Here is a 12,582-nt window from a genome sequence, read left to right as displayed (position 1 = left end):
CAAGGTAAACAAAATCATTTTAATGATCTTTTCTATTGCCTGTAGTTACCTGTCCAGAGTTTCCCAGAACCGTAAAAACACTGGTCTATCCAAATGACGTTTGTGGTAACTCAACTCCAAAACCATTACATCCCATTTCTGGACATTGGGATCAAGGCGCACTTCATCATACTTTAAGTGGAAAGCTTTAACTAAAGGAAATAAGGTAATTTTGAAGAACTGTAATAAACGTCTTAACAACAAATTTGAAAAACATCCTTTTTTTTATAGCAACACATTTTTATTGATTTTCAAACGGACCAAACGGGCAAAGCCCAGCAGGGATAATACAAATAGTGTGCATGAGATATTGTCCATAGGTACTTCATACAAAACCCATATAGTCTGCAGAACAACAGACCGAACACACTTTTAAAAGCACCAAACATACGAAAAACATCAGTTCTAGAACAAAATAAAAGAAACATGTTACCAATTAATTGCTTTGAACATTTCATTTTTAAAAGGTTTTCACAATAGTACTCTACCTCAATTCCACAAACCGTCCAAAAATACAATAGTTATAATTGTGGGCAACCAGAATCTGCACCCAAACCCCAAGACCTCTTGTGTGGCATTTGTATGTGTCCCTTCCATCTTTCCATTAAACGTAACCACTCGGGTGATATGCACTTTTGTAACATACAAAAAATGATGGCAGTATGCTTAGCTTATTTCGTTCAAAGGTCGAGGAGGTGGTCAAGAAACCTTTGGAGCACTTCTGGTGTGTCTTGTGTTCCCCTAATGTAATGGCCAGCTGAGGAAAGGCAACTGCAGAAACCAGGAAGTATTGCTGAACGATTTCAGGGGGGGAGGAATCACCAGCACGCAACGGCGGTCCTGCAGGGAAGGACATTACCAGGCTGACCTTCACGGCGCTCGTGCTACCGAGCGCTGCCAAATGGTTTGGGACTCGGGACCCGGGGGAGAGGACTACAACCCCCAACGCTCTCAGCGGCCGAAAGCCGCGAACTCTGAGTTGGCGCCAGGCGGCGCATATAGTGCAGCAACACCCCCAGCGACGCGGGAGCGCGCGGGCAGCGCCGGGCGAAGCCCGGGCAAAGGGCGGGCCCTCTGTGGCCCTCGGAGGCCGGAGGAGGTCGGGCCGGGCCACAGCCCTAACATCTACTCTAAGAGGTGAGCGGGGGCACAAGTCAACATGGGGAAGCGCAATAACACGTCCACGGCGCCTGCACCCATATCTTCTCCTAGCTCCCTTCCCTCCTTTGAATGTCTTCTTGAAAACGCCCTAACCCTGGTACAAGAAGAAATTGCCATACAGAAAGGAGGATGTCTTTGGGCCATACCAACACTGCTGTACACTCACCACAGGCAAGGCTTCCCAACAACCTTCCGCTATCTCCCGTAATTACCATCGCGAAAGCTCCCACCATATTACCATCATTGGAACGGCAGCCTGGGGAGAGTAGCCCGGTCATAACTATTGACTCACAACCGGACTGTGTTGAACAGCCCATTACTCCGCCCCGCCCACGCCTATGTGTAATAAAGTCGGCGAAGGTAAAAGAAAAAGGGGCCCCTCGAAATTGACCGCCAATAAAAGGAAGCAACCTGCTCGTAACAAGAATCAGCCCACCCCACAGTCCATGTGGACCAGAGGGAAACATCAATATTCTGTGGAACAAATTGCCACTACTGATCCACTTCAACTGGATGGACTAGCCCCGCTCATAATCATTCCTAGTGACAACCACATTTCCTTGGGCACACAGACTGAGTTATTCACTGACAGTATTATTCAACCTAAGCCCAATGGGAACTTGATTGAAACAATAGTTGATACTGTTTTTAAACAATTAGAATGTCAAATGATAAAGCAATTTAATATCGTTTTTAAAAGGTTAGATAAATTAGAAAATTTAGTTAAAAAGGAAGAGGTAAAAAGGAAGGGGGCGATTAGCCTTGACCACCTTAGGGGCGAGCGTCTTTTGAAAGACCTGGAGTCTGTTAGTAAGGCTATTCTGTGTAATGTGCCCAGTACCAGTAGTAGCTGTACGAAGGAGGTCCCCAAATCTGCCAGCAGTACCTCTATAGCCAATAACACACCCCGGCCTACTAACTCAGGGCAGACTAAACCTGCCACTAAAGCGAAGCCAGTCACCTCTGCAGTTGCAGGCTCATCCAACCTTACTATTTCAATCAACAACCTTAGACAAGAGGGTCACAACACAACCACCCCCACTGTAAATCACACGGCACAAAACAGCAATAATGCCAGGAACGCCCAATCAATAGTTAATAGACCCAGAAAATCACAAGAATCCACCCTTCATTTACCACCTGACGCCTGCTCCTACGTCTTAGTTTTGGCAGGCGTCCCACCACTAAAAGAAGAACAGGGGGAATCCTGGGTCCAGCTGCATAATAAGTGCATTGATTGGCTGAGCAAACATAAGGGGGTTGGCTATGACATTAGGAATGAAATTTTGTCTGCCCGCCGTGTGAGCTGGATCGGTCCCTTACGTAAAGATTTCAATGGGGACTGTATTGTCCTAAATTTTAAGAACCCCGGCACTGCCAAATATATACTCAATCATAATAGCCCTAATACCGGTCCCTCAACAGTTGTCACTCTCTTGCCTCTGGGCTATTTTTACAGGCCTCCACCCATGCAAGCTTTTTCTGCCCCCCATCCCTTCCAACCTTTTCCACCACAGTCGCCTTTCCCACTTTTTAACATATTCTCTGCATTGGCAGACACATGGAGCTTGGATTGACCACTAGATACTCTTCTACACACACAAGCTGTTGAACACACTTACATCGAGGCCTCTGTCGGCATTATCCCTACCAGTCCAAGTGCAACACAACCGAATTCTCCAGACAGGTGCAGGATGTCACCTTGCCCTAAAAAAAGGCATCTCTGGCCATACACCTACCATGGACCTGGATGAATTCTCTGTTCTGAGCTGGAATATTGCCGGCCTTAATGCTAAAATGAACATTAAGTCTTGGTTAGATTGGGTAACAGGCTTTGATGTCCTCATGCTGCAGGAAACTTGGTGTACAAGATCTTTACTCCTAGAGGGTTACAGTTGCCATAATTTGATTGTTCCAACTCCTGCTACTGGTCGCCCAAGTGGAGGGCTATCAATTTGGGTGAAAATCACAGCCGGAGTCAAAACCGAACTATTGCCAACCCACAACAAACATTTTATGGCCTTGAAATACCATGGACGTCTGAAGTTATGCTTTATTAATTTTTATAACAATGATTTTATAACCCATCCTAATGTTAATTTTTTGGATTTGTTTACATTTATTGATGATGTAGTTGATGGTCAAAAATACGGAAGCTATGATGGCATTTGCCTAGGGGGCGATTTTAATACTCACATTTATCATAGCTTCACGCCATGTAGGAGAGGTGAGGAATTATCAGATCTGTTAGCAACACGCGACTTAGTTGATGTTATGGAGAAACTGGACATGGGTGTGATCTATGTACCTGCCCCCACATATATTGGCCGAGGGAGCTCCACTACTATTGATTATGTTTTTATTTCATCTCTCCTTGAGGATCTCCTTCTGAAATCTAAGGTCATTATTTCCCCATACAGCGATCACTACCCGATTTTAATTTGCCTCAAATCTATCAAAATTCCAATAAATAAAATAGAAATTGGGGCAAAAAACTTAACAGTATCTACAGACAGGTTAAGGGTGGCATGGAGGGGGATAGACAACCGAGGAGTCTTGGCGAGTGTCATCCAAAAACACCCTACTCTAGTCTCGGTATGCGTATCAACTACTAATACAGGGCCTGATATATTGTCAGTTCTTTCTGTGAGTTATGCAAGGTGATAAAAGGAGAAATTTCCAAACCAGTCTCAGTCCATACTAATAATAATCCCAGGTGGTTTGATACTGCTTGTTCCAAAGCCAACCGGGATTTAAGGGCCGCCCTAACTGCAACACCACGAGACTTATCTTTGGTTAGGACTTTGAGACTTAGGTACAAATTTTGTTTAAAAACTAGATCAGACCAACTACTAAAAGATCACTGGGACTCCCTTGTCCGTACTGCAGCCTTACAAGACATCGGAGGATTCTGGAGGGCTGTCAAGAATCTTAGGTCATTGGGCTCTAACATCAGTCCTATTAATTGTAACATCACGGGGGATGCGTGGGTTGACCACTTTTCTAAGATCTATGACGCCCCTGCGACTGGCAATCCAACTATAACCATCCCTGCCATTCAGCCACTAAATATCTTGTTGACTGAAGTGGAAGATGCAATCATCGAAAGCGCTGGCAATAAGGCCCCCGGCCCAGATGGCTTATTCATCGATCAAATCAAATGCGAACTTGACTTCTGGGCACCCCTGTTATGCAACGTATTTAACAACCTAACCACCACTGCTGTACCGAAAACATGGTCTTGCAGCACCATTGTGCCCATATTTAAAAAAGGCAATAGACTGGACCCTGGCTGCTATCGCCCAATATCATTAATTGATAGCACTCTAAAAGTTCTAGGCAGGGTTCTCTTATTATGAATCTGAATTAGTACTTGGGCAGAAGAACATACCATCCTACACCCCTGCCAGCTAGGGTTCAGGAGTAAAGTGGGCACGGTGGAACAGTGTTTGAACCTTAACCTACTCATGGCCAAATACACCATTGCTAAAAAATCACCCTTATACTTTGCTTTTATGGATTTGAGTTCTGCGTTTGATTTTGTTAATCGTTCTCGTTTATGGTCAGTTTTGTTAACTTACGGTTTAGATGAATCTTTAGTTTATTTTCTGGCATACCTTCATAGCGATTTAAAATCTTGTGTCCGTATAAATAATGATGGCGAAGTTTCCAATGATATTTTAATTGGTAGGGGGGTCAGACAAGGTTGTGTACTGGCCCCCCTACTTTTTATTTTGTATATTAATGATCTGAGCACATGTCTGAGCAAATTAACCAATGACGTTCCGCAAGTCAACGGCAATCCAGTCCCCCGCATTGCTCTACGCGGACGATGCGGTCCGCATGGGCCGCACCCCCAATGCCTTGCGAATTTTAATTTCCGGTTTTGTCAAATTTATGGCAGACCTTGGGCTTTGTACCAATTTTAAAAAATCATTCATAATGTCTTGCGGCCCGAAAAGTTATAAAATAAGTCCCATTCAATCAGGGGATGATATTTTAAAATGCACTTGCACATTCCCATATCTCGGTCTGCTATTCGCTAATACCGGTTCTTGGCAACCCCATGTCGCCCTGGGTAGGAACAAAATGAGCAAGGCTATCAACTCATTAACTTCCCTTCGCCAACCCAAACAAGCAGATGTAATTGTGTCACTTCTACAAATCTATAGAACACAATGCCTGCCTGTGGGCACCTATGGCGCCGAGATATGGGGTTATTCCAACACCACACAGTTACAGTCCGAAGAAAATAGATTTTGCCGGAAGAGTTTAGGGGGGGTAATAAGTGCACCAACTCATATTTGTCACAGGGAACTAAACCTCCCTTATATTGAAGATTTCATAAGATCTAGACCCGCACTATTTTGGATAAAAATTTGGTGCAACCCTGCCGCTTCCTTTTCACGTGATATCATCAAGGATTGTTTAAAATGTGAGAAGGCTGACCGTATACCCTGGTTCAGGGCTGTAGAAAATAGTTTATCAAGTGTGGGCCTGGGTCACCTTTTCACATCCCCACAACTGATTGATCAGACACATAAAAACTTAATAAAAAGGGCTTTATACGAAAGTTATCGCAAGGAAAGGCTAAGGCGTGACCTGACAAAACCCTCTATAATCAGATATACCGCCTTTATGGAGCCATGCGAGAAACCATCTGCCCTGCCTCAGAGTTACTTACGCTTAAAACTAGGCAGATGGAACAGGAGCCTGCTATTTCGATTTAGAGATGGAAGCATCATAAATTTACTCTGTTTTCCACTGGGTTTTAACAAATATGTGGAAAGTACAAAATGTCCTTGTAACCACGGTGGCACACAAAGTTTGCTCCATTTCCTTTTCTTTTGTGGTTTTTACAGATTACACACTCTGCACTTTATAATGCCGTACTGCAGAAAAAATGCTCTGACTGATTTCAATCTAACTTTTACTGATATTTTAATGTTAAAAACTGACGAAGCCATCTTCAGAGTAAGCAGCTTTCTTAAAGCAGCTGTTCGATCACGTGCTTCTCTGCTAATAGACTGAACATTTGCACTATGTGTATTCTTTGCACCTCTGCTTATTTGCACAATGCTATTTTTGCACTAAGAATTGTATTTTTGCACATGTTTAAATTGTATGTGGATATGTGTTCGGATATGTGGGACGGAATCTGTGCTTTATATTAATGATGAATTTTATGTTGTACTTTTATGGATGTTTTTTACAATCCGAATAAAGATCATTTGACTTGACTTGACTTGACGAACGATTTTTGTAAAGAGAAACATTCACCAGCTGATTCTCCTTGTGAACTGTATCTGTCCTAGTGTCTCCAAAGAGTGAGATGTAAAGTTGTGGTTGCATAGAGCATCCAGTACTGCATGTGTGATCAGCAAATATGTGCTGTGGGTACTTCCTGTGGATGGTGTTCCCAAGTGTGCTGTATTCCATCTGAAGACTACAGGTCATAAAGCTGTGGATTTGTGCACTTGGTTGTGTGAGGCTTCACGATGTGATTGTCTGCACTCTGTCAGGTGTTGGATGAATCTGTTCTGTTTGGGCAGTCTCAAGAGTGCACCAATAGGAGGGAGTATCATTACCAACCACCGAGTCTGTATTAATCTTCTTTGTGTTACCTTTCATTTCATCAGGACATCTGTAGGGCTATGGTAATCATGCCATGGTCAACCATTTAAATTGAGTAACAAATCAAGCACATAGTAAAATTCATAAAGTTAAGAAAAATAGACAGGTTCTTGTAGGTTCAATGGTCTGAGTTGCGACTCATATTTTGGTTGTAACAGAAGAATATAAGAAAATGGGTAAAATGGTGAACTATGCTCAGCAAAGGTCCCCGCCACTTGGAACCTTTTCTCATCCTTGAGGGTGGTGAGTTGCGGGAGAAATGAGGAGGCGGATAAAGGAGGGCGGGTTGATATACGCACCAATGTGGAATGGGCCACCACTGTTAAAAGGAAAAGTAGCCTTTACTCTCAAATAACTTGTCAGGAAAGAAAGACAGATGGTAAGCACAAAGCCTCAAGCTTGCTAATTCGTAGATCTCAGGTAAAGACAATCAAAAAGCTGTTTAAATAGTCAACTACAACATACATCTATGCATTTGTTCAAACCAAACAAATGTACTATATGAAGGTCAACATCCTCCTCCACTCACCAAATAACTAAAAGAGTTTAAAGTTCAGAGGAAACCTATTTGGTGATGGGAAGACGCGCTAATAAGATTATATTCACAAAATCTGCTGGGCAATCAAAGGAGTCCAAGTTGCTCTGGTCAAACTCTAGTCGTGAAGGTGGAGGCTCAGGATGTTGGGATGCAGAAACTGCCCCATGACTGTGAAAGCTGGGCTACCCTGAGATGGAGTGAGAGGATATGGCAGGGACAAACTAATTAGATTCACCTACTACCCACTCCACAGCCAGTCTTGCTCAACCAAATTCACCTGTGCAGGATAAGGCTGCAACTTTTGCAACATTCAAACTATAAGAGGCTCGGGAAGGAACTCAGAGTGATGGGTATATTACTACCTCAGATAAAATGTGCCTCCCAGAGCTCCCTGAAATGGAAACTAAAGAGCAGAGAACAGCTGGCAATGCTTGCTCTAGCAAGTAGAGAAAGTTTCCAGCAGAGCAGTGCCTCAGTGACCAAAGATGTCTGGAACTACCATAGGGTGGAGCTTCCACTTTTAGTCAGCCAGATGGCACTGACTCAGATACACAACCTTCAGGTTCAGAAGTCTGCTAGATGGTTGACTACAAGTGAGACAGTGTGCCTTTGAGTTGAAGTCCCCAACTTCAGAGCCTCCAAACAGAGGATGTGGGCCCACAAGAGCCTGCTTGTTGATGTACCACATGCCAGTTGTGTTCTCCACAAGGACCTGAACCAACTGACCTGAATACGGGGCAAAGGCATCCTTAATGTTAGGCGGACCACTCGAAGTTTGAGGATGAAAAGACACCTCTCCTCCTATGTAGAACGACGGTCGCAGATTTCCATTGGCTCCCGATGAGCACCCCACAAAAGAGTGGAGGTATTCTTCACCACTGCTGGTGAAGGGAAGAAGGATTGCCTGCAGGCAAGACTTTCTTTCACAGACCCCCATCAAAAACATACTGCCGCCTACAGTAAAATCCAGATATTGATCTTCAGTACACTCCAGTGTTGAGCCCACTAGAAGTCTAGGCACCACAAAAAGGCCCACATGTGCTCGAGTCACCAGCAGGATACAGGACATGAGGAGACCCAGAGAATGTATATCAGACAGGGTTGAAAGAAGAGACTCCTCCCAAAACATCAGACTAATATCCTGAATGATCCTCAGCCTCGATGAATAGGAGGCACTAAGAGGGACTAAAGTGCAACTTGGGAAGGTTAATGGAGAACCCCAAGTTGAATAGCAGGTAGAGCACACAATTAAGGTTGTCCTGTCGTGTAGTTCCTAAAAATACGAGGATCTGCGAGTTTTGAAAACAGAGTAAGGGATTGGTGTCTAGTCTTATTCCGGACACCCCCAGAGGATATGTTTGCCTTTAGATTAGCTAGCTCACAGTGTCACTAATAAGCCCCTAACCTTACCAATAAGCAAATAATTTCTGGCAACTATCGAACATGACAACCCTTGATCCTTCAGGGATCGTGGAAATAGTATAGTACTTTTCGCTCAGTCAATCGTACTCACGGAGTCTGAGAGATGCAGAGAACAAACATTGGGGACGTTTTCAATATGTATTTATTGAACCACTGTCACTCTAGTATAAAACATGTTTGCTACGACAATCATTAGACAGAAGCAAATGTAAAATATTACAAGCACCAACAGAGTAAATAGAAGGTAGAATACCATGGAGCTAAACAGTGAATATATGCAGGCATATAAACAGGACAACAAAAAGTCATACTCCAAAGATGCAAACCCTACCTTTATATTACTTAATATGTATGTAGGTGTGAAGCCAAGAATTCCCTAGGAAAGAGCCAACCCCATTACCTGATGGGAGAGAATGAAGGACCCAGTCTTTCCCTGGAGTTTGACACCCCGCAAGGGATGTCAGATCACTGCATACTGGAGCTTATTTGTGGAGGAACCTCACTGTCAGCGTGCAAGTGTCTCCTACTCTTTTCTAATGAAATGATGGTTCTTTTGTACCATAAAGATAGCCTTGGGGTTCCTACCACAATCAATATGTTGGGAGTATGATTATGTAAATGAGCCTAAATCAATACCTGCAATTATGCAAAGTAGTTATTTTGCCCTAGGATGAAGATGATTTTTAGGAAGAAGAAAGGGACGAGGCAGAGTGAAACAAGTGTGGATTTCCAGACGGGAAATAGGAGCGATACGGACGAGACGGCATGCTTACAGATGTGGCTACAAGAACTAATCCAGATTTATAACTTATGCAAAGTAAGTTTAGATGAGAAGGAACAAATGGTGTTAACCAAAGGTTTGCCCTTTGTCCCGACGGTTAGACAGGACTTTACATAAACTAGAATAGAGATCATGCACTTTTTCAAGAAGACTGAAAGTCCTTTTTTTCTGCTAAAGAGAATGTGTACTACAGTGGTTTCTTAGGATTGAGAAATCGATCCACCTTTTTTCCTCCCAACAGCTCAATGCCACTTGAAGTGATTTCCTTTGAGAAAACTGTTCTAAGGAAAGTAGTTATTGATGAATCAAAAAGACCATGTCAAACATAAAATTTTAAAAGAAGAGAGGGAGGATTTAAGCCGCCTACATAATGAATCGGAAATAATCATTAAACCTGTGGATAAAGGTGGGGCCATTGTGGTCATGGACAGAAATTACTATGAATGAAGTATTCCAGCAATTATCAGATGAAGAAACTTACAGGAAACTAGATAGAGATCCCTCTTCATCAATATAAGCTGTGATTAGTAGATTCATTGCAAAAAGGGCTAAACGGAGGTTGGATATCATAAAAGGAGAAACTTTTTCTAATAAGAAGCAGTGAGTTCCTGTTATATACATCCCCCCAAAGATCCATAAAAATCCTGAGTCCACAAGGACAGCCTATAATTACTGGAATAAACTTGATACTGGAACCTTTAGCTAAATACGTAGATGTTTTTCAAAAACGTTTGATCCCAGATATACCAAGCTAATTAAAAGCTACCAATGATGTAATCAACGAATTAGATTTGATAACATTTGATCCAGAAATAGACATATGAACGACCTGTGAAATCACTAGTATACACTACTAATATACCTCAAGATGCAAGACTTGAAGCCCTAGAATGTTTTCTAGAAAGAAAAAAACACACTGCATACAGACATAGTTCATCCTTGAACTGGCACAGAACTGCCTGAGAAAAAACATTCTCAGTTTCAATGGCACATTCTACATGCAGATTCAAGGGAACGCAATGGGATGTCCCTTTGCTCCAGAGCTAGCAGTGATCTATTAGGCCCTAAATGAAGACAAATGGGTAAACAACAATAACCATTTGACTAATAACCTCATGTAGGAATTGCTTTGTCGCCATTTTTTTTTTTTATACGGCGAGGTGACGCCAGTCACCTCCAGTCATTTGAGTGTTTAAATAATCACACAAATGATATTAAACTTACAGCTCAGTGGAGCAAGATGATAATCAATTTCTTAGATTTGACAATCAAACATCAAGAGGACAAAATCTACACCACTCTTTATACAAAGGAGACTGATATGAATACTGTATTCCATTACCAAAGTCACCATCAACAAGACCTAAAAGACAATTTACCCTACAGTCAATTTTTACACATGCTTAGAAACTGCAGAAAATATAGAAGATTTTGAGAATGCAAACAAGTTGATGAAGAAACTGAAAGCCGACAATATCCCCATCGACTATTACACAAGTCAATGAAAAGAGTGTGGTACACACCTAGAGAGGCATTATTAGAACCAAAGAATAAACATGACAGATCGCTTAGTTTGTGTAACCACTTTTAGTACTGCTACATCTGATGTAAAAAAGATAATACATAAGTATTGGCAGAGTGTATCTTTTTTGAGCCCCTTAAGTGAGAAGACTATTTCTATTTCCCTCAAGAGGAATAAGAACCTTACAGAAAGAATGGTTGACTAACACAGAAGTCCAAAGTCCACAAAATAATTTGAGATTAATATTGGGTTTACCACCAATCGTGGGTCACTACAGATGTGACACGTGTGGCCTGTGAATCAACAACTGAAGGGACTGTGTTTGTGTACAATAATAATTCGAATCAGCATAAAGAATTCCCTAATTGTAAATTGAAAAATGTGATTTATGGGATTCTGTGTCCATGTGGTAAAGCGTATGTTGACCAAAATAATCAAGAAGTCCGACATCGGATTAGTCAACACAAGTCCCTCATAAGATGTTGCAATCTGACAGCATCCCTGGTACAACATTTTCTGGAAAAGAACCATAATGTTTGAGATATAAAATGGACTACATTACTACAAATTAAACAAGTATATGGTGATGATTCATATTTTGGACAAAAAGAAGCTCTGTTAATCATGAAGCTACGCACTGAAGACGGGTCTCAATGAGTTATCAGAGATACTGAATGTTTTTTTTAAATATAGGCTTTCTTTAATGTCACTATGCAGTGAACAAATGTAAGATTTGTATCATAAAAAGAGGCCCCGTAAACCTTTTAACTATGAGGTCACTGTAATAACAGGCCGCTTTCCATTTGGAATGTTTTGAAGAATGTATTTCTATTTTATCATGTTGCTCCTCTATAGACATATTGAGCAGAGGTTTCTTATGTCTGATCCACCTTGAAATGATCATGTCTCATGCCAAATGAAAACACCCTTTATAATTAGAAATGTATATCCTTTCCAAATAAGAATGACAATTTTTAAATTTGCTTTTTATCCCTTTAAAAATATTGCCATTCCAAAAAAAACCACATTTCCCTGATTACTCAACCGGAACAGGAAGTACAAAGACGGCATTTTACCAGACAATGGTTTCTGATTACGCGTACCAACACCAAGTGGTACTGATAAGCCTTGACGGAAGTAGGCGCATAAAATAATTCCATAAGATGATCACGAAGTAGTAAGTACCTCTAAGCCAGCACTAGTCTGTATACATTTCATAGACGTTTACAGACTTTTTCCATATATAATAACATTGGTCTATTTCCCGCCCTGATTCAATAGAAATGTATTACTCTTTGCCGTGCACTGACAACGAGACGGCTACGTGATGGCCGCAAACACAGTGTGGATTTGCACCGTTCAGCTCGTTTGAGTGATGTACCAACCCTTAGAGAGGGTGGCGTCATTCTTTAAGACCTATTTTCGATTAAAAAATAAGATGCCATGTTGAATATTGATCCTTCTTTGAACGTCACATAAGTGTGA

The 12,582-nt window shown here is 41.8% G+C and overlaps 1 protein-coding gene across 1 annotated transcript in view; it reads right to left on the bottom strand.

The window, feature by feature from the left end:
• CDC73 (cell division cycle 73) overlaps nt 1-12,582 on the bottom strand; it is a 754,132-nt gene that overhangs the window by 22,094 nt on the left and 719,456 nt on the right. The window contains exon 16 of the mRNA XM_086964560.1: nt 50-191. Coding sequence (XP_086820686.1) covers nt 50-191 — 142 coding nt within the window. The remainder of the gene's footprint in view (nt 1-49; nt 192-12,582) is intronic.

Source organism: Lissotriton vulgaris, chromosome 1_1 (assembly GCF_964263255.1).
Source record: "Lissotriton vulgaris chromosome 1_1, aLisVul1.2, whole genome shotgun sequence".
In the NCBI taxonomy this organism is placed as follows: domain Eukaryota; kingdom Metazoa; phylum Chordata; class Amphibia; order Caudata; family Salamandridae; genus Lissotriton; species Lissotriton vulgaris.
The sequence above is the reverse complement of the archived record's forward strand: the minus strand, read 5'-3'. Positions and strand labels throughout refer to the sequence as shown.